The sequence below is a fragment of the Drosophila nasuta genome, chromosome 2L (assembly GCF_023558535.2).
Source record: "Drosophila nasuta strain 15112-1781.00 chromosome 2L, ASM2355853v1, whole genome shotgun sequence".
In the NCBI taxonomy this organism is placed as follows: domain Eukaryota; kingdom Metazoa; phylum Arthropoda; class Insecta; order Diptera; family Drosophilidae; genus Drosophila; species Drosophila nasuta.
The window spans coordinates 1945146-1972124 of NC_083455.1; the positions used below are offsets into that span (position 1 = coordinate 1945146).

At 41.9% G+C, this 26979-nt stretch overlaps 1 protein-coding gene across 4 annotated transcripts in view; it reads right to left on the reverse strand.

The window, feature by feature from the left end:
• Window positions 1-19: 19 nt before the first annotated feature.
• The window catches only part of LOC132791869 (protein abrupt), a 53127-nt gene continuing 26167 nt past the window's right edge, over window positions 20-26979 (reverse strand). For 3 of the 4 annotated variants that reach the window (XM_060800990.1, XM_060800974.1, XM_060800984.1), the window contains 2 exons: window positions 2623-3345; window positions 20-2555 (listed from right to left, as the gene is read on the reverse strand). In XM_060800990.1, coding sequence (XP_060656973.1) covers window positions 2059-2555; window positions 2623-3345 — 1220 coding nt within the window. In that variant the 3' untranslated portion in view covers window positions 20-2058. Of the gene's footprint in view, window positions 2556-2622; window positions 3346-3378; window positions 6636-26979 lie in introns of those variants that run through there. The other variant, XM_060800999.1, reaches the window with a different exon arrangement.

Consider the following 26979-nt stretch of genomic DNA (forward strand, 5'->3'; position numbering starts at 1 on the left):
TAAGCACATGGATCTCTACTTAAATTGCTTATGTAACGACTTTCATTTCACTAACTCTTGTGATTCTAGCAACTTAACTTAATTCTCGGTGTATTCGGTATGCGTTTCGAGTGCGTGTGGTTTATTTCCAGCAAAAAATATTTAGGAACCGATTGAGAGAAAATGAACGAATTAAACGTATTTTTGTATTTACTTATAATTTGCTTTATTCAATAATTTATTTCTATGCATATTTCATCAATATTGATTAAATTTATGCTATATTAGGTGACTCGTGATGAATTATCATTGAAGATTTGTTCAAGAGATACAAATTCTAAATAATGAAAGAAATACATTATTAAAATTGCGCGCTTAAATAAATTGCAAGTAAATTACATTTAAGTTTAAATTAATTGAGGTAGAAAATTACTAAAGTAACACATGTATGTTATAATAATAAGGCAAGTGGGGTTTAACTCTTGTAGAGTCTTATTTTCGATCGTGAAACTAACAATAAATCTAAAATAAACAGAGCATATTCAAACTAAATGTACATATTGGAAATACAGATATTATGACATTGCGATTATACATATTTTGTATGGTACACGTGGAGAGAAACCTTTAAGATGCGTTCTTATATATGTATGTTGTGTGTGATCTGAGTTTGATGAGGTATTTGATTCTATTACAATACATTTACCATTTAGCAAAGGTTTTGAGACGTGACTTTAAATTGAAAATTGTAGTTTATTTCCTGTTATTGTACATAAACACATAATTTTTGTATAAATAATAAGAATTAAATTTACATTGCTTGGCGAAAGCTGGTGAAAATCTTTAGACTCGACTCACAGCTGCGGCTATGCATTTTTCCATTAAAAACTTGTAAAATTGCGCACCCATCCAATGGAAACCCTAAAACTAGGCAGATCATACTGCTATAATTATGTCATGTGTGCGAATTGTGTGTGTTACTGTGTGTAAGTACAGTTAATGGAAGATTATGTATGTAAGTATTTTTAGGTTGTACGGATAATAAGTACAAGGACTGCACAAATCATTTGTGAGGTAGTTCAATTCTTCCGGCTGTTCAATTGCGGCAGCGGGAAGGTCGTCCACGTGAATTCCTGAGATATGGTTAAGCATTATAAGTATAGGTATATGAATGCCCTATATATACTATTTTCTATATGTAGTAGGCATGCTCGTATTAGTGTTTGTCTTCAGAGTTAAATGTAAGCTCTATCTGTGGCATGGCACATCTGAATTGTTTCATCTGATAAAATTACATAATTATTAAAACTTAAGACGGATTAAGAGTATTCAATTGGGAGCATTCATTATGTCCGGGTGCGTATCTCCTTCAACATTTTATATACTATTTACAGAGTTATTTACTCAATTATCGAGGTTCTTAGTACACTAATCTTAAATATCTATATCTATGTTTATGTTTAGGGGTTTCTGTAATTATTGTGTATTTTGAGTTTTAATATTTTCTTTCTTTTCTTTTATATTTCACTTGTTGTTACTTTTTTTAATGATTCAATTTTGTCTTGTTCTCTTGCTCGGCGCAGTTTTTAATTTCTATACACACAACAGGTACATGTGTATATTGGTAGCATGTAGGATAAGTACAATGTATATCTAAGTAATCATTTCTCTAAATCTGTTTATATAGATCAAATATTTTCGCTTGTGATTTAATTTTGTTTTTTAAAAGCACAACATAAATTTTACTACAATTTTTGCACACTCAACACATCTGTGTGATTTATATGATTTGTTTCTAGTCTTAGACAACTATCGTAACTATCGTATCGTATAGTACACATAAACTGGTATACATGAGGATAAGGCTACTCGTTACAAATGTTCCATTGTGTGGGTATACAACTGTTTTCATTTTGTTTTATTTGTTGACGGCTTTCTCTCGCTCTCTCGCTTTCTCTCTTTCGCTCTATCAATCTCTCTCTCAATGTAATATGCAAATACATCGTAATAAGGAATTATCTGCTATCGTTATATCGTAATATCTTTTGCTCTCAACATTTATTATGTATTGCCTCTCGCTTATGTGTTGTGCACTCCTTCATCCTCCGAGTAATTCTCCTCGGCATCCGAATTGGCAACCTCGTTGTTGCTGCCTGATTGATTGTTCTCCAGGCCCAAACCCAAATCCATGGGCTCAGAGCCATCGCGTCTAATCTCGGCATCAGCATCGGCGTCGATATCAACCTCATCCGGATCGTCAGCGCCACCACCGCCAATCAGGTTGGCATGCATGTGACCCACAGTACTCAATGCCAGCGCTCCATTAGCATCTGGCGATAGGCTGCTCGGCTGTTGCTGTTGGTCACGTCTCAGTATCGGTTCGATGGTCAAGCCAGCGCCGCCTTGACCATAACCAGCTGCCGATCCACCGCCTCCCGTCAGCTTGCTTAAATCAAACTGTGTTGGCAGCAATCCCGCTGGCAGTTTGTCCAGATTGTGTCCCATCGCATTAAGCTGCGCCATTTTGGCGGCATGCAACGCCGCTGCCGCTGCATGCTCCTGTGACATGCCCATACCTGTAGCCAACGAAAGTATTTGATTAGCTTGAGATGCATTTGTGCGATTTCAGCTGTTGACACTTACCAAACGTGTTCTCCGTGATGAACTGAAGATATGTGTCCAGCAGCGACTGGCCCGCATTGCTGCTGTTGGGCATCTGAACTACGCCACTGCCCCCGCCAGATGACAGATCCTTTTGGCCCAAAGCGGCAACTGCTGCAGCAGCGGCAGCTTCGTTACGCATCCGTGAAATGGTTGTGTTTGCGTGTCCAAAGTTGCTTAGCAAACTCTCGTGGTAGCGACTGAGGTCGCTGGCACTGCTGCCATAGAGTCCATTGCCCGTGGTAAGATCCTCAGGATCATCGTCGGAGTCTTCGACATCGTCCATTCCGCCGCTGGCATTGCTGAGGTCCAGTTTCTGGGAGCCACTGCCTCCATTGCCGGCACCACCGCTGCTACCGCTGCCTCCAGTGGGTGAAGCGCGAGCTCGAAGTTCAGCTGGTGAAATTTTCACTCCAGCCTTGGCCAGCAGTCGCGATGCAAGATCCGGATCGAATGCGCTTGGCATGGGCAGTACGGGCAAGTCCTTTGTAGAGATGCCGCGATGCTGGCGCGACATGTGCGAGTGCAATGAGTTGCGGGACTTGGCCACAGTTCCGCAGAGGACGCATCGATAGCCGGGGCAAACGGTATGCTTGTCCTCCAGGTGAGTACGCAACGTATGCGCCGAGCGGTAGATCTTGCCACATTTGGGGCATGGTCGCGGATCAGTGGCACGCACACGCATCTCTAAGGAACGGCGCGATACTGTGGTAGAAGAAATAACAAATTATAAATAAACATTTCTTAAACTGATTATTGATTTCTGTCTTATCGGATCTAAATGTATTCAATTGAGCTGAAAAACATTCCCATTTTCGCAATTCCATTTGAAGTTGTAATATAGTATTTGGAGAATGGGAATTTTGTATGAATTTAAATTTGGAAATAAATTTACCGATAAAGGTATGCAATTTCAAGTTATTATGTCTTAAACACATTGCCAATTATAGTATTTCACATTAGATTAGTTGGAAATGGAAATTGATCATATTTTCAGCATGCAATTTATTGTTTCTTTTGTTTAATAAAAAATGGATAGTTTAAGGGAATCTCTGTGATCGACCTTTCTTCGATTGCTCTTTATTAGTCACCAAAATATATTTGCCGCATCGAGTAGTACATAAATTGCAGATACATTCATAAGAGCTAAACATAGGAATTCCCCAAACAATTGGCCAACTAAAATGCTCGTAAATGATACATAAAGTTGTTACGAGTACATAATAATATTAATAATAATAATAATTATATTAATTATATGGCTACACAACTGTAAAATTGTCCGTGTCGAAATGGAATAGAATATTCTTAATACCGCAAACTTTATCAGGAACATCTCCATTTGTCCTTTTAATCTTACTCAGATTTTCAACTCCATTTTAGTTGACATTTTAGTTTTTTTTCGTTTATCGTTTTTTGCATTTTTCTTTTTAATTTATTTTTACGTTTTGATTAACATTATAGGAACCTTTTTACGTATGTTTTCGCGCTCTCATTTTTAACTTCTCTTCGTGTATCTAGTATGCCTTAGAATTCGCCAATAAAAATAATAAACTTAAACATATAGTATTTCAATTTAATCGACAATTTTGAGCTTCACTTCTTGAATTTGTTCTAATAAAAATTTCCCTTGTCTCTCTATGTGTGTTTGTGTGAAAGTGTGAGAGAGTGTAAGTTATATTGTGTATTCATCTTTAGTTAAGATTTTGTTTTGTTTTGTTTTTGTAGTTAGTTTGTTTTTCACGTTTTCTGTTTTCATCTTTTTTTTTTGGCTAAAAATATATTACGCAGGCACATTCTATTTTGTAGTATCATTATCATTATTTATAATAACTAATTATAATTGTTTCTGCTTGGTTTTCAGCTCTTTATCTACAAATACATACCTTCATTTGTAATTGGATTATGCTTACATATATTATATATATTATACTATAAAGTGTGTATAGTTTTAGCTTTTTTCCTATGTATAATACTGGATTTACGTGTTACGAGTTGAGATTTATAGTTGAGTTTCTATCATCAAAACTGGATTCTGATTCTAGTAGCCAATCTGTCATTCGATTAATCGACCGAAAGATTATCAATCAATTGCACTAAATTACAGTTATCTTGCAGCTCTGCTACGCCTCATAAGTTTACCGAGTAGTATATCATATAATCATTTCATTAGCATTTCTTTGGGTTCTTTACAGGGCATCTTTTGTTGTATGTTATACATATAAAGTTGTACATACGCAGTATGTACTATGTACTATTTAACATAGTACTATATACTATATTGAATATAGGAACGTAATAATTGTTGTATGCTAGCATCATATCATTCACTTTCATCAGCATGTAGCCGATCTTCCCATCAAAAGGAGTGAAATATTCCAGATTTTGGTTGAATCAAAATCGAAACGGAATTGAGGTTAAGTTCTTTTCAAAATTCTGTTTCAAATCCTGTTTTGTTGGGAAGATAATGAATACTATTATTAATTCTATATAGAAAGTGTCATCTGAGGAACTTAAACCACCTTGTTCCGACATTAAATGAAATGGATAATGAAACCATTAGCCGAATCTGGAATAAATTACTTTCTAGTGGGGAAGATCGGGCTGCTCATTGACGACCAACGACCTGGACCATGCTACATTATGACTATCTAGGATAGATGCGAGTGTCTTGAGTTCATTCTTTGCTCCATTTTATGTTTGGTTTTTGTTTAGTGGGTTTTAGGTTTAGAATTATTGTCGCCATTGACTTGAAAGCAGCAACCTAGAAAGCTTTACTTGGTACTAGTGCGAGTATCTGCGGGCACTACATGGGCATCTAGGCTATGCCAACTAGTTGGTCGCCTCACTTTTGAACTTAAAGTCGGGACCACCGGCAAAGGGGCCGCCGGATGAGCGCATCGCTTTCATTTTTGCCCATTGCAGGGTATGCTTAATTCGCATATGATTGCGCACCGAGTTTGGATGAGCGAAGCGGCGTCCACACTCGATCACCGGGCAGACGGGGCTATCGCGTGGATAATGCCTGTCCAGGTGCTGACGAAAGACGCGCTGCTCCAGCGGCGTCTCGCACAGCGGACAAGGCAGCATATAATTGCTGCCTGAGTTGCTGCCACTGCTGCCACCTGGACATGCAACGCCGCTCGCTTGGTTGCCATTGCCGCCGACACCGACACCAACACCAACGCCTCCTCCAGCAATGGCTGATGCGGTGACCGAAGCATTTGCGGTGACGGCTGCGGCTGCTGCGGCGGCAACAGCTGCTGCCGAGGTGTTCTGGAAAAGCTCGGGAAAATCGCGAGAACGACTCAGCGCAATGGTGCGTGCCATGAAGAGATTGGCCGTCAGTTGTTGCTGATGTGACACCGACACTGACTGCTGCAGCTCATCCAAATATTGCTGCTGTTGTTGTTGCTGTTGCTGCTGGTTAAGTTGCGCCTGCGACTCTTGGCGTGTACGATGCTCGGTCTGCTGCTGTTGCTGTTGCAGTTGCTGCTGCTGTTGTTGTTGTTGGTGTTGCTGCAGCGTATGGTAGAGCGTAGACTCGCTGGCCTGGCGGGATCGCTTCATGGTCAATGAGATGGCCGACGAGGCGGAGCTGGAGCGATCATCCTGGTTAAACTCATGCTCATCCTCACTATCGTTCCACGAACGAGCCGACGGCGTTGGCGACGAGTTCGTCGACCGATTCTTCTTGTAGCCAGAGCGGCAATTGCTGTTGCTGTTGTTGTTGTTTTTATTATTATTGTTGTTGGTGTTGTTGTTGTTGTTGTTGGTATGGCTACTGTTGTTGTTATTGTTGTTATTGCTAATGCTGTTATTGTTGTTACTGCGTCGCTCAAAGAGCTGCGCCAGCTGCGGCCGCTGCATCAACTTTGCCAACTTGCAGGTGGCCGGCTGACGATCCGCGGCATGCGCCTCGTGTGGCTGCTCCTCGGAGGGCACATCCAGGATCTCCTGCTTGATGGCGGTCTGCTGGTTGCTCAGGAATGTGCCTGCAGCGGGTCAGCCGTCATTATGGAAGGAGGAGTCAATTGGAAATCAGAAATCAGTTGTCAAAGTTAAGCAGTTACTTCGCAATTTCTTCTAAGAGTCTCGTCCAATTTTGCTTACTCGTAAGTGTCTCTGTGTCGCTGCTTTCTGTTGTGTGTATGTTTGTGTGCAGAGGTGTCAGTGTTTATGGGTGTGCTGTTTAGCTGATAATACTCTTTACATGAATTTTGACAGCAGCAACAACAACAACAACAGACAGAACTGAATCCGCCCTAGATTGCATTAAAAATTTCGCATTTTTGCTTTTATCCAATTTCATTTTTCACATTCGTTCAAATTTTCAAGGAGTTGTGCCAATTGTGGAATTCAGAATTCATCTTATTTTTTGCTTTTTGTTGTGGGATACATTCAGTTCTAACAGTTCAAATTGCGTTTACTAAAGTCTCTCACATCGATTTGACCAGTTCGAATGCCAATTCAGTTTTCGCTCTTTCTCATTTCTTAAACATATTCAATACATATATATATATATTTTAGCAATTATTGCATATTACTAAAAATATGTTATGTTAGGCGTAAAATTACTAATAAAAAAAAATGCAGGCGGACAAGCAATACTGTATTTGTATGAGTTCATGAGGTGCGGTTACATAATTCACTATATAATACAAGTAGAAATTTATAATATTAAAAACTCTATTTACATATTTAGCTCTACCATAAACATTATTGCAAAAAAAATAAAAGTGTCGCATTGAAACTCACAAATGTTCGTCAAGAATATAGATTTATAATTCGCAATATTCATAATACACTGGCCCAAAATTTTACATCTTTTAAAGATTTGTTATGTCTCTCGTAGCAGAAGTAACGGTAGAAAAGCAAACAAGTTTCAATTTTAGTTAGGCTACTCATTTATCGAAACTATATATATTTTTGTGTACTGTCAATATTTTACTTTATTTATGATTAATATCTTATTAAAGATTAATTTTTATATTTTCCAAATGGAATTCCGTCTTGAAATTGAGGTGTTAGATTTAACATTTAATAAAGCACTCCCTAACGGATCATGGAGAATGAAAGTGGAGAGACGAAAGGGTGACTACGGAATCCGTGACGAAAGCCAATTGACTGAAGGATTGAAGATAAAATGAAGAATCTCAAATTTTCTGTAGAGCGCGTCACATCGCGTGTCCTCGAGATATTGTCGGTCGAATCGAATTGTAAATAAAGGCCTGATATGACGTGCAGGGCTTGCATTTGAATATCCTTTGAATATTCGATAATAATAAATTTTGGAAAAAATAAAACGCAATTAAATGTATAGAGAATTGGCTGGGCGGGTCTATTGAGTCATTTGATGGCCAGAGATTTGCATTGCACACAGTGATAGAGACAGATAGATGCGTGCTAGAGCGAGATGCGGCGACAGGGGCGTGTCTCTGTCTTTCAGCTAAGCCCTGACTGGGTTAGGATCGGCGTTCCGATTTTGGTTTTGGGCTTGGGCTTGGGCTTGGGTTTGGGTTTGGACTTGGACTATGGGTATGTCCTGGGTCATGACGCAAGAGCTTCGCTTCGCTTGGCATCGTAACGAAACTAAACTAAACGAAACGAAACGAAATGAAATGAAATCAAATTAAACAATTTACTTCGGCCTTTGTGCGTGACAACTCAAGGGAGAAGGCAAACAAAAACGTTGCATAAATATCTCAAGTGAAAAATACAATAAAATTGAATAAAATACAATATGCACACATGTGTGTGCCTGTGTGTGCGAGTATGTACATGCATACAAGTATAATAGTTGCACATACAACATGCCCCATGCCCCATGCCATACTCGCTTGCTTGAGTCACTCGATTGGCTGCAGCTGCTCAGCTAAGCACTAGAGGGATTCAAGCTGGACAGGATGTGCCTGTGTCCTCAGCACTTTCATCTCAACTCCTTTGACCAGCCAAGCACATTTTTGTGTATGTGTGGCAAGCTCAAGTGCAGCATGCTTGATTATATAAGTGTGTGTATGCATCTAGTCAAATCAGGCGTAAGATTTGCACCCCAAACGCGGCCATTTTTGTGTGGTTGCCTGTCAAAAGATTTACCTGCTGCTTGGAGAGGCAGCTTAGACGCTTGGCAAGGATTCAGATTGAGGACTTTTCCCTGCACTCTGCACTCTGCACTCTGTGCAGTGTGCGTTGGCCTGTGCGTAATGGGACCCGGGCCCCCCTTTCGATTCTCAGTTTGCTTCTCCTTCTCATTTGCTATGTGCATAATTAATGAAATATAAAATGCAAACTCAATTTCCTAAATAGTTATGCACATTGCCATTTTTGTGCTATTTTTGTGTCTTTCACATGTGGTTAAGCAATGACCTGAGCTTTGCGGCGATGTGACCTCCTTGGGAGCGACCATCTCCAATAACCTTAGAGTATTTCGAGGACCTAAGCGTGAAAGAGAACTTTATGATATATTCGCATTATTAGAGTGTCAATGGATTGTAAAAATCTCCTCTAATTGCGTTTAACAGAATTAAGGAGTTCTAAAAGTCTGGTTTAGTGCAAGATATTCTACAAACATTTTGCTGAAACCCTTAGCTCATATTTTGTAGTATTTAACTATTGATCACATGAATAAATTTATTATAGAGTTAAACCATTCAGTTAACCATTCGAAAAAAATTCCGGCTTATGCTGTCGTTATTGCCATACAACATGGCCGGACCATGCTCTACGTCTCCTAGGACCAGTCGGTCTAACCTAGCCTAACCCTAAAGACTTATTTACTTCATATCAATTTTTCTGTTTCTAATTACATAATTTGTTTTGATAAAAAATCTGCGTATTGCATGTATTCATCAAAGTACTCAAATGTACATCACGGATCGCAAATAAAGCTCTGCCTAGTGGCGCAGCTAATGATTGAAAACAAAGCAGGGCAAAAAGTATATGTACGTGTGACGTCTTATAACTGGCCCTAAATGACTTGGGCTTGGTGGCCTGAACTCATCAATTATGGCCGCAAAGGCGCTGTTGGCCGCTTTGCTTAAGGTGTCTCAATCCCCAAGCCTCCGCACCAATAAAAGAAAAGCTTGGCCGCATTTATGTAAGACATTCACATTCACAGACATACGAGTATAAGCAAAACCACATAGAATGTGGCAAGCAGATGAAACAATTGCATGTGGCGCCCCCTTGAGCGAGTCTTAATGGTTATTTAAAGTTGCTTCGATTCAGATTGGGATTCAGATTCGAGTCTTTGACTCGCATGTCGCACCGCTGTTAGCGGTAATAGAAATTAGCTTTATTAAAGATAAAGCCAGCTCGAGGTAACATTTTCCTTTCGGCCATTATTTTCACCCCACCTCTCGCGTCGCTTGCTCGAGAGTTAACCTCGTTTTGCATTTGGAAAATGGACTTTGGCGCGCAAATAATGAATATTTTCATATAAATCACTCGCGTCAATGGGCCAGGCCCATTGATGATATAGAGTGAAGGGCGGGACAGGAGGGGTGAAAGGGACTGTTACTGGTTCAATACGTAAGCGTATCAGCGGCATTTCGTCTTTGTCCCTGCAACGCAAAAAGGGTTGCACGGGTTGCAAGGGCGTGTGGCTTCCTCTGTTGCCATAGGTGTGCTTAATGGTCATTTTTCGATGTCTTGCGATCGTTATCACCTCTCCTGTCTGCTCTGTTGTTTCGCATTATTATTACTATTATTATTATGCATATTTTTCTAGGGCGGGCAGAAGAGATGGCATTAATTTGGTTGCCTTTGTTCTTATTGGAATTTATTACTTAATAAGTTGAAATGGTTGTGTTGTGGGTTGCATTTTATGATGGGTTCGCACGTTGTTTCTTTTTTTTCATTCACAAGAGGCTAAGGGTGGTAAGGGAAAACGAAGGGGAAGGGGAAGGGGATATTTTTACGAGCGCGGTTTCAGCAAATTTGGTTTGCTTTTGAGTTTTGAACTGGACCCAAGAAATCCCCGAAATCTAAAAGATAATAAAACTATAAAAGCAGCTCGAATGTACCCATCGAGAGACGGAGAGGGGTCTGTTATTAATTTTTATGTGCCGTTTTATCGGCGAATTTGCAATAAAACACGTAATACGCAATACTCGCGGAGATGCGTCTCGTGTCTCAAGTATACTGGCCAAAAAGTTGCTAACAAATTGGCGACGCACTTTTACGAGCGTCTGTCTGTGCCGACGGCAAGTTGTGATTGAATTATTGATAAAGTGATTACACAGCCAGCTGACCTTAGAGCTCCCCCTTCCCCTCTTTATTCCCCTTCTCATTGAGTTGCCAGCATGCCAACTAGTAGATTTTCATAAGCGCGAGCCGTAAAAATCGTTGACCGTATTCATTAGATGCGAGTTAATTAGCAAAGACGATTGTAGGCGGGCAATAGGAGGAAGGGAAGAGACGAGTCGAGGAGGGCAGGCGTTCAACTGGCAGCAGCTCAAGATTTATCGAAAACCCATTTTAGATTGCACACTCACACTCGCTAGCACAAACACACACTGTCCATCCAGATGTTGGACGACACACGCGCGGCACAATCCATCTCTGTATTTGTATTTGTTTATCTTAAGGCACATACGCAGCAAAAAAAGGAAGAAAAAAAAGAGCAGAGAAGGAGACTGCGACGACTATCACTGGGCACGTACAGTGGGTCCAAACAAAGTCAGAAAAGAAAAAAAGGCAAGGACTAAAAGAAGGCAAGAAAAAAACGACGACGAAATGTTGTTTAAACTTTGCAAACAAGTTTGCTTGTTTTTCTTTTATACTCGGAATGGGGGCGTGGCGACGGGAGGGGGCTAGTGGCGACGGCCTGCAAGGGGCGGCTCTGGGTCTCGCCTTTTCATAGATAGCATTCGAAATTGAAAGCGAAATTGCTGTGGAGAGCATGTGTGACGACAGGACAGCCGTGATATATGAACTGACAACGGGACTAAATTCAAGACGGGACCACGTCGAGACCGCTGCCAAGGTACAGAGGGAGAGGGACAGAAGGGGAGCGGTGAGCGGGAAGCGCGGAGAGTGAGGATTGTGTCCAAAATAGCAAGTGACATCGAATGCATATCCCTCTAACCAAGGCACACACATCGCCACGGTCAGTGGAAAATCAAACACATGGATTCCAACACTCTTGGATTAATGGAGTTTATATACTTGAAGCGCGGGGTCGCCTAATTTTATTAGCCATCGCTCAAATTTTGAAGGCAAGTCTTTCCAATTCAGGGATACCCTTGCTAAGATATTAAAAGGTATCAAAAGACAGGAATTTCTGCAGAATCTTAACCCAAAATTCTATTCTCATAAGTAGGTTAATCCCTTAAAGAAGAATCTAAATTTTATTTTAATTTTAGTTTCCTTAGTTCCTCAGTTCTCAAATGATATCCACAAATGGATTGAAGTATTCAAAAGTTATGTGTTTATACAGCAAACTTGATTAGAAGCCAGGAAATAAAGTAAAGTTGTTTCTTTGTTCATTTTTAATTCAAACCTAATTAGATTCTAATGTGCATTTAGTAAAATTATCTAGTTTTTTTTTTTTATAGATTTTAGAGTTATTTATCAGTTAAACCGGTACAGTAATAAAGTACCACAACAACACATTTTAAGGAAAACTCATTCAAAATTATTTAGTAAAATTCTTTACAAACAAATAATTTGTTGCTTTCAAGTCACTTCTCTTCAGATTCTATAGCGTATTAAGTCATCGGCTATATTTGCATTGTTTCCCATGATTTTTATTTGTTTGCTTGGGGCACTTGGAGATTTGGCGAGACGCGTTGCTTTTTTGTATTTTGGGTTTTTCTTTTTTTGTGGGTGACGAATGGCGATAATGTTGTTTGTTGTTTTAACTTTGAAATGAGAAAAGTTTGCTGCAGCATTGGTGGCGTCAGGAGTTGAGCAGGATGAGGTTCATATGAGCAGGCAGGAGAAGTCATAAAGTGAAGCAAACGATTGAAAAATTGCATATGTCGCATTTGAGAGTGTATGTGTATGTGTGAGGGCAGACCGTCGAGTGTTGCATACTTTTGGGGGTAGCTGAGAAATTCTATAGGAAATTAGCCCGCAATAGACACACACATACATCTACGCACGCACACTTGCATAGTTTAAAGCCTGCTTAGATGATGCCCGCTTGCGGTAATAAATTAGTCACGGCAGAGATGTGGGCAAGCAAGAAAGAAATAGAGAGAGAAAGAAGAGAGAAGATACAAAGAACAAAAGCAAGAACACACGTGCACACATTGACAAACAAACGGCAGCCACAACACTCACTCACTCACACACACATACGCAGATAGTGGGTGGACAGCAGCAGCAGAAGCAGCAAAGGAAAAAGTTAAAAAGGATAAATCGCTTGTGTTCATCGCTCTTCGCACATAATAAATGTATCTTTTACTTGCGCAGCGCTCGAGAAGTTGCCAGCCATGCGGACGACCCCACCCCATCCCCATCTTCTTCTTCATCTCCATGCCCTCGACGAATGCTCGGCCAAGCTTCTAAGTAAGTTGGCCCCAAGTGAACCGCCCAAGCAGCCAGCAACCAGCAGCCGCCCAGCTCACAGCTCATAGCCAAAAGAAAGCTGCAGACGCAGAGCGAGAGAGAAAGAGCTAGCCATGTGTGTGTCTCTCTCTCTGTCTCTTGCTGTGTGCGTGTGTGTGTGTGTAGTATATAAACTTAACAGCATTTGGCTATCTTTTTGCAATTGATGTATTACACATAAAAGTTTTCAGCCCCCACATATCCTTTTGCCATGTACTCGAATTGCTATTCCTATTCCTATTGCGCTTATACACTACACATGCATGTGTGTGTGTGTTCGTATGTATGTGTGTGGCAGTCTTCGTAGTCCAAGACATTCACCACGTCCGCAAACAAAACGCACGCATACAATTACAAAACTCTTACACGTATGCCACGCAAACGCCAGAGACCAGGGACAAGGGACGAAGACGGGTACAAAGATAGGAATGGTGATATGGGCCGGAGGGGGAGCGGGGAGAGTGGAGAAACTGGGCAGCGGGTTGGGTGTGCAAAAGGAATATTGTTAACCGACTGCAAAATAAATACAAAAACTTTTAATGCTCTCCCCCCTGCCCACGTCCCTGGTCCCTTGCCCATGCCCCTGTGCCACTTCCTCCGTTCGTGGCGGGCGTTGAAAAATGCTCTGCTCACACACACACACACACACTCACACATTGTGGAGAGGGAGGCAAGGGTAGAGCCGGACAGACAGTGAACGTCTTCGGACTCATTGCCACTTGCGAAAGGCAACTACACACACATACACAGCAGACAGACATGTTATGTGTATATGTGTGTGTGTGTGTGTTTGTGTTTAAGGACATATGCATGCGAACATCCCAATGCTTGCTCTCCACTCGTTCGCTCGCTCGTCCTTTCACCCATAACTCATCTATCAATTTTCACGTACTTGGACCACAGTTGCTCTGCCAACGATTCTCTGGTTTTGCTTTTGCTCTTGCTTGTGCTTGTGCCAGTGTTAGGGTTCGGACTGGGATTTTGGTTGGGGTTGGGGTTGGGGTTGGGGTCGGGGTCTTAAGCCCAGACCTGAGCACCCGAAACGGGGCGTCTTATTGCCAAAATGTAGCCTTTTTCCTTTTTGCTCACAAGACACCAGGCACAGTGACACAAGAGGAATCGAAACTAACTCATAATCAAATATTGGAAAGAAGACTTTTCATATAATTGTTGTCTCAAAATTATGTAATGTATGTACATATGTTGTTTTTTTTATTATTATGTCTTTGCCAACTATCTTTAAAACATAAAACTAATTTAAAAAAAAAAACTGTCCAAAAAAGATAGTTTTATTAAAAAATAAATATTTTATGTGAAAAGATTTCATTAAAAATAGAATATATGCATGTATGTATATATTCTATTATCTTCTATAAATAGCCACAAACTATGTATTTATATGTACGGAATTTGCATTTTACCAATTGCAATGCAAATGTATACAGCAAGATTTTAAAGACGCTTGAAACTTATATTGTAATAAATTAAAACCAAATAAAGAATCAGCGAAATAAAAGTTCAATGCCATCTTAACTAATTTTTTATTAGCACATAAATATTTGTGCAATAGTAGTATTTGGTTGTAAAAAATGTATATATTTGAATCGATAGTCTTCAGTTTTTAGAGATTCGGGATTCTGGAATAGGGAATGAAAACCCTTTTGCCACTGTACTCGAGTTGTTGTTGGGCCACACAACCGGCTCCTTGGGCGTTGTGTACTTAAAGTTTTCTTCCTTCACATCTCGACACAAACACAAACACAAATCCCAGTTCACACATACGTGCACTTGTTCTCTGTCTGTGTGTGTGTGTGTGTGTGTGTGGGTTGCACACACGCAGAGCTCAATACAACTGAACGGGGCAACAATGAGAGCTGACAGCCCCGAAATGTCATTCTATCTTGGCGGTCATTAGAACGGAGTTCTGCCTCGACAGACCTTGGTTTGTTGGCAGTTTGTCGGCACACACACACACACACACACACACACAGACAGATAAGGAGGGAATGAGAGGGAGAGAGACTGGCAAGGATGTTGGTTCCTGGCAAGCATTTGGCTCTTCGTCTTTGGCCAAGATTATCTCCTTTACTTTTGGTGGCAACAACTTTTTGGTCCTTGTCATTGTTGTTGTTGTTGTTGTTGTTGCTGTTCTATTCGATTCGGTTCTGCATGAAGTACTAGCATTTTACTCTTTTTCCTCACAGCCTGTCTGTACGTGTATGTGTGTGTGACCGAGGGACACATATTAACTTGGCCATTGTTTTTGTAGTCGTTGTTGCTTTTATTTTAACACGCCGCATGCAACCCAACGCTCACCCTTACATCCCTCTCTGTCCGTATGTCTGTCTCTGTGTGTGTGTGCGAGTGAGCAAGTGTGCTTGTGTGTGTGCTATTGATGCGGCTAGTTTGATGTATTACCCCAAAAAACGAAATGTCTGTATCGCTTATGCGGGGCCAACACAGAATAGAAATGGGCATTTTGGCATTTCGATTTAGTGGCACACACATACATACACATACAGACATACATATACACACACGGATACATACATATGTACATGTGGAGAGACAAACGATGATTACGCCATCGGATGCTCTCATTCACACACACGCACACACACACTAACACCTACAGACGAGCCTTTACCGCTCTGCCTGCTCCCGTCTTGCGCCTTTCGTCTTCCGTCTCGCTCATGCGGGCCTTTTTATGGGCATTTTGTATAATACATCATCGACAAACATGTTTGCAAAGTGTGTACGAATATTATATGGGAATATAACTGTGCTTCCTCTTCGTTGTTGTTGTTGTTGCTGTTGCTTTTTGCGCACGCTTTGGCTGTTGCTGTGATGTTGGCAGGGTTGGGTCGAGTTGCCCAGCACGAGGAGTGGAGTGGAGTGGAGTGGCGGGGAACGGAGGGGAGTGAGGCAGGACTGTGTTGCCGTGGCAAGAACAATTGCAAGGACATGTGCGATGGATGCTGACGTTGACGCCAATGGTGTCGCTAATGGAATGGACATGGAGAGCAGCAGCAGCAGTAGCATAGGGCGAGTTGGACTTGGACTATTCCCCGCAAAGCGGCCAACTGCTGATGCCAAAGCTAAGGCTGATTCTGATGCTGATGCTGATGCTGATGGGGTTGCACGCCTCGAAATGTATTCGCTTTGAATTATACCCAAAAATATACAGCCTAAGCGTCGCAGTTGACGTTTACTGCGACGTTGGCGTCGCTGCTGATGCTGATGCTGACGTTGGCAGCAAAAAAGTTTGCCCGAAAAGTTGTTGTAGCTTTTGTTGTGTGTGTGTGTGTGTGTGTGTGTGCGTCTCGGTTAGTTTGGCGTACAGTTTTGTGAATTTGAATTAAATGTACATAGTTTTAGATTGCGTAATTCATTAGTACAGTCAGAGCATTGCTAGACGAGCCAACGAACTAACCAACACCCCGCAGTCAATCCCCCCCCTCCTCCAAAGCCACAGCCTCCCACACACACACACACACACACATAGAGAGAGATTCGCACACTAACAAACACGGGCAATGATGAACGATGTGGTCGTGTGTGGTTAGCATCGGCTTGGGTTTGGGGTAATCTAGAGAGGGGCTTGGGGGTGGGCGCAACGGGTGTACAGGGCGCAGGGGCGTGACAAAAGCAAATAAGCATAGTTCCACTGGCTTTGGCATGCTTGATCCCTTGTGCCTGCCCTGCCGGAGAAATCGAATGCCAAGCTGCTCCTAGGTGAGCCAAAGGCATCCCAGCTGAATGGCTGAATGAACGGATGGATGGATGGATGGATGGATGCATGGATGGAGATCTAAGCCAAGACTGAGTCCAGCTGGGCGCGCACTTCATTCGAGTGCAAAGCGAAAGAGCAATGGCTACAAGATGAATTGCTTCAAGGCAGCCGAAGCTGGCATTAGAGACGGAGCGGGAGCAGGAGGAGATGGAGATGGAGGTATGTCCACACCTACCACGTACTCTTGCGCCGCACTATTTATGGTACAATTTATTACTTTATGAGCACAAGAGAACTACTCGTGCCTTGGCTCTCTTTTCTTTCGTCTCCGAGGGAAGCCAATGCTGTGAGTGGGTTGCCAGCTCTTGTTGCTGTTGTTGTTGGGTTCGTGTTGGGCGCCGCTTTGTTTACGGACCAACGATTGTATTTAACTTTCAAGGGGACAACGGAGCAGAGGTGGCTCAATGTGGCAGTGTGGCGAGGAGAGCAGAGAGCAGAGAGTGTTTTGGCAGGGGGGAGGGAAGCGGCTGTGAATGAAATGCGATGGTAATGAATGTATGAATTTAGAACGCAACTGAAAACCGGCGAGACACTCGGTCGAGATACTTTTTGCCCACTATCAGCAGTCGCAGTAGTGATGGGAGGGGGGTGACAGCACCGGGGTAAGGGGATGTGGCGGGGGGGTGTGTGTGTGCAGGAAATGAGTAAAGGAAGTTTTAGTTTCACATTCACTGCTGGGACTCGACTCTCCGGCTGAAGGAAGAGAGATGCGGGAGGGGGGGGGGAATGTTGCCACTGCGGTTGGCACCCAGTGCGAGAAGCGGGTGAATTGCTCTGCTGTTGCTATCTCGCTCACGTCAGCGTGTGTGCGTGTATGTGTGTGTGAGAGTTAGAAAGTTTGAATTGTATTGAAATTGTATTTTGTTAAAATTCATGTTTGTTATTGCTTTTGTTGCTGTTTTCGTTGCTGTTGTTGTTGTTGTTGTTTAGACGTCGTTGGCCAACCATTTTGTCGGCCTGTCGCTTTGTGTGTGTGCGCCTGTCTGTCCATGTACGTGCTCCTATGTGTGTGTGTATGTGTGTGTGTGTGTGTAAGAGTGACTGAGCGTATGAGTAATTTTATTCGACTACTGTCGAATGCACGAGTGTGCGATGTACACAATATATATCTTTCTGTCTCTATGGTTCTGTGTGTGTGTGTGTGTGTTATTTTCTGGTAACGCAACTAAAAACTCTTTTGCAGATATTTTCGTACATTGAAGTGCCAACATCTATGTATATGTGTTTGTATATGTTTATGTCTGTGTGTGTTTGTGTGAATTTGGCTGCTGTTTAGAATTTTATGTGTCCGTGTGCTAAGGCTTCCAAGTATGCGTGTGCTTGTGTGTAGAGTGTCCAGCTAAATAAATCGCACAGCAAAATAAATACGGCAGCAATAAATCAATAAGTACACTGAAAAACTTGTAGTGCGATTGAAATAAGCTCGTAAGTACAGTCGAGTCTCACTACAGACAACTCGATATGCATATACCAAGTTCATATATATGCAATGAATAAAGTTATAAAATTTCATTGTCATATAATGCTTGAATGCGAGTTTATTTTATAACAAATATTTAGATCATTTTACCGAATTTATTCAGAAAAACCTATAAGAAGTTGGTTGAAATAGTCAACATTTACTATTGCTAATATTTTCCCAATTATTTAGCAGATAGAAGAAACATTCAGATATTACAGCACGCATTAGAGTTGGAAGTATTAAACAAAGTGATTATATACTTCTAGGTAGTGACTGCTATATGTGAAGATTATGCAACAATCATTCTTTTTAGTATTTAAATATTTCAAAACTATTTATTATTAAATTATATAATTATTCAAAAATGTAATATTAAATTAGTGCGGTAATGAAACTATTTGCTAAGACTTCAGGGAAATATTAATTCCGATTTAGTTTAGATAGGAGATTCTGAACAAATTGTCGATTGAGTGGTTAAATCAATTCAACTAAATGCTGCAGTTTTGACAGCTATTTGTTTTGTTTTTAAATAGTTTTAATTTTATTTACTTCCCGATTCTACATCAAGATCAGAGGTATTCGAGTAACTCCAGCGCCATTTCCGGCGAATCACACTCGAAGCTAAGAAAAAACGAAAATTATAGCACACATAATTTGCACAATGTTTCATTTTCAGACCCGGTCAACTGGGTTCAGCTTCTGGAGCGGGGGTTCATGAATCGTTGCGGCAAATATATCATCGACACGTTAAATTCACAGACACACACTAAACATACACACACAAACACACACACACACACACATTCATATACCGACACAATTGCGTGTGTGTTTGAATTGAGGTCCACAGGATTCGATCGCACAAATTGCTCATTGCTGAGGAAATATTTGCAATAAATTTAGTTTATGGCTTCGGCCTGACTGACACCCCTCCACGTCCCCTACCACCCTTGCGTTGTATCTGTAGTTCCCCCCGCCAACCCCTCGCCACTTACCCGAATAGGCGCGCGCTGTCAATGCTTGAATTATATGCGAATGTGCGAGGATACTTAGAAATATTAAAATGCAGCTCTCATCCTGTCAGCATGCCACTTCCCCCGCCTTCCCCCACCATCTCGTCCCTCATCATCATGAGCGTTGCGTGGTCACTACACACATAAATATGGACAAAGAGAATGGGGTTGGGGTAGGAAGGGCGCCATTCGGTTTATTGATGTAATATCCTTCAATTATTATGGATATTTGGCGCATTCCTGCGCATCCGAATGGGTTGTGCGGGGTGCGACGGGGGGTAACGGGTTGGGATGGCCTTTGGGGGGTGGCAGAGCCTCGAATTGCGTATGATGCTGCTTAATTAACTGACCCAAAGCAGAAGCTTCCCGCACCCATACTCGCCCCTCTCCACTCCACACTCCGCAGCAAGCCATGACTATCACGGGGTTTAGGGAAGATCTGAAGGAAATGAAATGCAAACAAACCATGTGTGTGTGTCTGCCCCTCCCTCTGAGTGCGTAAAAGGATAGAGCAAACTCAAGAAGTATAAGGAGACGTTCTCAAGTCGCTTGCCCTGAAAAAGGGGAAGAGTTCAACTCAGCTCAGCACAGTGAAGTGAGGTAAGGGGAGGGACAGGACAGCAACTACTTTCGCATGTGCGGCAATAATTCATCCATTAAAAGGGATATCAATGCGTCAGTGTGAGATGAAGAAGCACTAAGAGACAGAAGTGAGAGTAAGGGGGAAGGGGGCGGTTTAACAGGCAGAATGCGGGACAAGAAGACGAAGTGGCAACGGGGTCAAATGGAAAAGGCCGAAACGAAACCAAACGAAACGAAGCAAACGAAACGAAACAGCAGCCGCTGCTTCTTCTGCCGTACAACTTCCGTTTGAAAACCGCACGCACACACACACACACACAGACGCACACACATATACATACATGGTGGTAATACAATCGCCGGAACTTGAAGGTTGAACGTTGTTGGGCGACTATGCGAGTGAGAGTTCGGTTTGCTCATCGCCTGCTTACGGCTATCAATGGGTTCGAAAGGCGAGCCAAAGCACACACACACACACACACACACACACACACACATACACGGAGGGTGCGGCGAGGGGTTTGGCAGCATCAGCGTTGTGTGATAAGCAAAAATACCGTAAGGTTGCATGTGGAACATTCGTTTCTTGAAGTTCGGCTCTGTCAACGGCACGTGGCCAAAGACGCTGCCAAAGATGGAGGAGGACAACCAAAATGGACTCACTCACACACACACACACACTCTCTGTAACACGAACATACACACACTCACACTTGGACAAGTGGCATCCATATGGATTTATGTAAATTCTATGGCCCCAAAAATGACCTTTTTCCATGCGGCTGAAGCACTTTCATGTGTTGGTGTCCCAGTCTGTGACTGTACGAGTGTATGTGTGTATGTGTGTGCGTCAGCCATGGTTTGTGTCTTTGACTTTTGTAATATTTTGTAGAAATAAATTCGCATTTGAAACGGATTCGGATTCGGTAAAACGAAATCCTTAAGCATAACACCGACGACACGTACTTATGTCTATGTAAATGTGTACATCTCTTTATATAAGTATGTATGTGCCTGTGCTGTATGTATGTATGTGTGTGGAAGACCACTTGAATTTAAAATACGACGTGGCAAAAAGGGCTGGCAACCCAAAAGGCAGCTGCTGTAGCCAAGGGACTAGCCCAACCTCCACTCTATATTCTCCATTCTGCAACCCCCAACCCAAGCCAGAAAAGCCCGAAACCAAATAGTTTTCAAAAGTTTTGCATTTTGCCTGGGCTTTGTGTCTATATCTGAGCGAGCAAGACTCTATACATGAATATAAGTGAGTATGTGTGTGAGTGCGATTGCGAGTGTGTGCGTTAAGCCCAAGAAGCACAACAAACATTTTTGTTTAAATTTAATGTATTTTCTATGACAAAACATTTGCCCATCCTTGGAGTTTCAGTCCCTATGCCGTACAGACACACACACACACACACACGCACACACTCAGTCTGGCAAGCACTCACACATAAGTATCATAATAATAATAATAATAATGTTTTTCGTTTCAATTTTTCACTTCGCATCTATTTTCAAACTGTATGCTAAACAATTTCATAGCAAGTTTAAGCAGAAAATTAGAATTTTCAAGTGCTGCAATGGGTTTTCAACGCTGGACATTCTCCAGCCCATCTCCACTTCTATAACCCCTCCTCTGCTTCTCATTCCCACTCTCCTTCTCACTCGTTGTTTGTGTTTGGGGTTCCCCCCTTTGCTAGTTGTTCAGGCACACAATGACATAATCCCTCATCTACATAAACATTAGAGCCAGAATTTAACTCAAAAGTTTTTAGTTTCGGTTTCGGTTTCATTTTCGGTCCAGCTTTGACGCTGCTGCCCGCTTGCCCTTACCCCACCCTTTCCTTATGTACGACCGTGTGTGAGCAAAAGTGTCCCTGGCACTTTGTAACTATAAATGCTTGCCTTCTATTGTATATACACACATGCATACATATATTATGTGTGTGTATGTGTGATGTGCAGCAGATGTGAGTTTTTCAAATTAATTTGATAACATTCCATGCTCTCTCTCTCGCTCTCTCTCTCTCTTTATCTCGCTCTAGTTTTATTTTCTGCTTTCGAAGCAATAAATTGTACTAAAAGTGAGTGCGAAAAGTGTTGCATACTTAGCGGCGGCTTCAGAAAAATCTGGATTTATCATTCGTAATGGAAGCCTAAATTTGATATATTTCTACAATAATCCAGCAATTAAAAGAAATACGAAATTGTACAAATAATTGCAGGTTGGTGAATTTTTGCAGTTGAATTTGATAAATAATTGCAAATCATATAATAAAATATGTTTTAAAGTGCTGCATACTTTGCGGCTGTTGGAGAAAAATGCTTAGCACATTATGCGACATTCGGAATGTCTTTTAAAGACCCATTGAGATAATCTGATAAGAGTTGGACTATTAATTATGTATCTAAGGATACAGCTGCGAGATACGTAACAATTGCTGATAGAGGGTACAGATACAAAGTTCGAGATACAACGCAAAAAACGCACGCACTGAAAATGTATTTCCAATCATTTTACTCATTATCCTGGCAAAAGTTTCTATGCCTGATGCCTGTGTCTTCTGCCAACACATTCATGTCCCGCCTTCAGAGTGTATAACTAACTATACGGATCGAGGACAGGGGCAGTGCCAAAGACAGAGGCAAGCTGGCCAAGTGTGTGCCACAAGGCGCGGTGAGTGTGTGAATGTATGTCTGTATATGTAGTGATGTTGAAGTGAAGTAAAGTGAAGTGAAGGGAGATGGGAGCTGGAAGAGGGGGAGAGGTGGCTTGCAAGCGTGTTGGCGTTAATGGTTCTTGATGAAATGAAATAATGGGTGCGTTTATTCACGTAATGTATTTGTATTTGTTACAGCAGCAACAGCAGCAACAACAACATATTTACAATAATAACACAGCTCGTAAAACGAATGAATAACTGAATGGAATGATTGAATGCCGCATAGAATGAAAGCGGCGCCCAAGCGACGCCGACACCGACGTCGACGTCTACGACGACGTCAACGTCGACGGCTAACAAAACGCTTTTCGTTAGTTTTCATTATTTTCCGCATTTAAGCGTATTTATTCCGTTGTTAATCGAATTTATTAAATGCAAACACGCCAACCTCCAACCCCAATACACATTCAAGCACACACACACACACGCTGTTAACCAACACGCACACTCACGCATACAAAGGACTGAACTGGGCGCGTTTTGTTTGGCTTGAGAAATGTGGCTCGCATGCTTATTGCCAGCTGCTAATTTAACGCTCTACTCAATGCCCATTGAATGTCTCTATTCCCAGTCTCACTCTGACTGCTCTCTACGCTAAGTCATCTGAACTGACACTAGTAACAGTTACGCCTTACTCTTTAACAACTTGCATACTTTTCGGCGCAACTGCTCCCACTTAACTGTTCCCAAACAAGTTTTAATGTTGCAACCATTCAATTTGTAAAATATTATTGCAATTATTAGTCATTATTATGTAATTATGAATATTTACAAAGGTTTGTAAGAATTTCTGATCTGCTGACTAATTACAAAATTTGACTTGTATTGATTTTCAACAGTCGTTTTCAATTCTATCAACAACCGATAAATTCAATGGCGTTCGTTAGTTATGCTTGATAATCTTTCGTAATTATCTTACGATTTTATCTTGAATGCTCTCTGGCAATCACATCAGTTAGCTGGAATCTGTGACAGTTGTGAATTCGATTTCAACGAATGTGGCACAACATAATGCACATTTGTCTCTGTGTGGAAGTTGCTGTTGTGCTTGTGTGTGGGATGAATGCGAGAGCAGCTGGCAAATAAAACTGATAGAAAACTTTGCGCATTAGCTACGCCAGCGCCAATCGGTCCAGCCAAGTCCAAGCGAAGTTCCGCTGCCCCAAACCCCAAATCCCAACCAAAGTCAAAGTCGAAGTCGAGTCGGCATCGCAATCCTTACAGTTGCAGTCTCTTTGGTCTATTTCTTTGACCCTTTTGCCGCTTTCAACTTATGCATTTGGTTTGCACAAGAAATGAGCAACTGGGCTCATATGTCAATGATTTTTCCACTCCCACATAGTCACTTGGCGCCAACTGCACTAGCTGCTGGCTGCTGAATACTGAATGCCAGGACATCGGGGGTGGGAACAGTCTGACGCCTTGCACCTTGCAACTAACTCTCGACCGACAGATGGCGCTGTGGTGAGCTGGCACACAGATCGTTGGGCTGCCAAAACGTCTTTTGCTTTTGCCTTTTGAATATCACCGTTAGGTGTAAGTGTTTTTTTCGTCTTGGCATTCTTGTTACGAAGATACACACACAGGGACACATGTGTGTGACTTACACCTCCCTTTTGCTGTTATTATTTTGGCTGCCATTTATCTGCTGTCAATGTTTCGACTGCCTGCCGCCTGCTGCCTGCTTTCTGTCCACCTAACGGAACGCCAACTGCCCCGAAGGCAACATCCACTCGTACTTCTCGATTTTGCCTGGATCTTCCTCATTTCTTTTGCTATCATTTTCATTTTAAAATGTCGCTCAGAGATGGCAACGCCTTCAAGAGGTCAGCAGCAAGCTCGGAGCTCCAACGACTTGTTATTCTGTTTCTTTTTTTTTTCTTGCCTCCATCGTCCATCTTTTGCCGTTGTCCTTCGTCCCTGCGCTGAACTGCCTGGCGAAGTTAGTTCTACAAGACTTTTTCGGGCTGGCCACTTTATAAATGTTTCTGCAACGGATTTTTGCAAAGTAAACTTTTTCGCCTTTGTAGTTGTGCCATTTCTCCTTTTTTCCAATTCTTTTTTTGCTCGAACCACTTGGCCCGCATCTGATTGCGAGTGTGTGACATTTGTGTGGGCGGAGAAGGACGCGGAAGGGTCAGAGAGAGTGGAAAACTGGGACGAAGGGAGCAAGCCAATGGCGCAAATATATTAAAATGCAAACCCAACTCATATTACTAGTCTGAGCTGGCATGGACTAAACGGCATAGAACTCTCGTCTGGACCGTCGCTGAACAGGAAAAGAGAGAAAGAGAGTGGGAGGTATAGACAGGGGTGTAGCTAGAGAAGAGGTGGGGGCAGTTCAAGAAAAAAAGAAGAGGAGGTTAGGTCTCAAGTCCTTGCGCACACATGTGCGCAATTTCCAAGTCCGTTTTGTCCATTGCCAATGTCTTCAAATAAATCGAATGCACAAAAAAGCAATAAAACGAAATAAAATCTAAATATGTGTGTATGTATGTCCTTTTTTGTCCTTTTCGGAATGGGCGGACAGCACCTCGCCCAGCGATGGCGAAGAACAAAAGGAGAAGAAAACAAAACACGCAAGAAGCAAGAACAACGAGCGAAAAAAAGGAACTTATCATTTTTATCATTGCACAAAACTTTATCCTTTTTAGTCCAGGCCGTTAATATTTTCGATTCCGTTACCAAATGGCCAGAGCCCAAGCCGGAGTGTTAGCCTAGTGGCAAGTCCGTTACCGTTAACGTTACAGTTACAGCCTCAGTTAGGGCTACGGTTACGGTAACCGTTGTCGTATTCGTATTCGTATTCGAATTCGTATTCGTATAACGCTGTCCAGAATTTCAAATGACTTTTTCCATGGCGGGGCGTGCCAGCCCAGTCCAAGCTTATTGAATGTTTATGCTTTATTAAATTTGATTTCTTTGCCGCTCGCTTTGAGCCTTGGCATCTGCGACAGGACGTCGGCCCAACAACAGCCACAGCAACCAACACCCAACATCCTACACCCTATCCACCTAAAGTCAAAACGACTGCTCGTCACTTGGACTAACCCGGCGGCCGGTCAACATTTGTTGCAATGATCTATGTGCGCTGAATATTAAATGGCATTGCCGGCTTAGCGAACGGACTAGGCCCAGTTCGTTATGGGTGGCCAAGCGGAGAGGAGAGGAAGCAAACTCCTAAGCCCTGAGACCAGAAAGGCGAACAGGGAACAACCCAGCACTACTTGAAGTCACAGTGCAGAGATGTGGTGTTTCGATTCAGAAAGCACGACTTTTGCGTTAGTCAAAAAAATTAGAAGAAAAATATATTAGGGAACTATTTTAATAAACCAGATTATGTAAAAACAAATATTTCACTTCAATATATATAGTATATTTGTTGCTTACGAAAAAAATACAATTATTTTTGAGTTTAAATTCCAACATCAATTTAGGAAGTACCAATTTCCGTTTTATATTGAATATTATTTGGGAATGTAAAGAATATTTGATGCAGCATACATTGTGCGAAGTCCGAAGTCGTGACACGACACGCACTCATCTCTAGTCCGATTATCATTTTAATGCCCGATAAATGCGACATTTGCGATGCTATACAAAGTGCGTGTAATGTGCTCGGCAACGCAAACAAACAGGGTAAAGAAAATCGAATGCCACACACAAGTGGGAAAGTGAGACAGCGCAAGTGAATATGGTTGGGAGCACGATTGTGAGTGTGAAAGAGACAAAGAGGATTGCCTTAACGTATTCTTGACTTTTAGGTGAAACGTAAGGGAAAGAAACGATTCATATTTGTAAGGGGTTGGCCACATAATATCGAATGGTAATCATAATCATAATAATAGTAATAGAAATAGGAATAGAAATAGTAATAATAATCATTTTTTGTGCGTTTTTCGAAGCATTTGCACATACGTAAATGAACATTACGACGGTCCTTTTCCCCGTTTCTCCCGAATATGTTTATAATCGCACTTCAAATGTGCTGGCCAGCCGTTGTCCGGCCCATAAGAAAACTTTACTCATTGTTGTCCTTCCTTAATGCGACACGTGGTCGACGCATATTTCTTGACACTCGACCAACTCGTCGTTCGGAGGCGATTTGGACCCAATGATTGCCGCGATTTGGGATGCGTGTATGTGGAACTTAATTAGGCTGCGATATGTATGTACATATGTGTGATATCGATAGGCAGGCAAATCGAT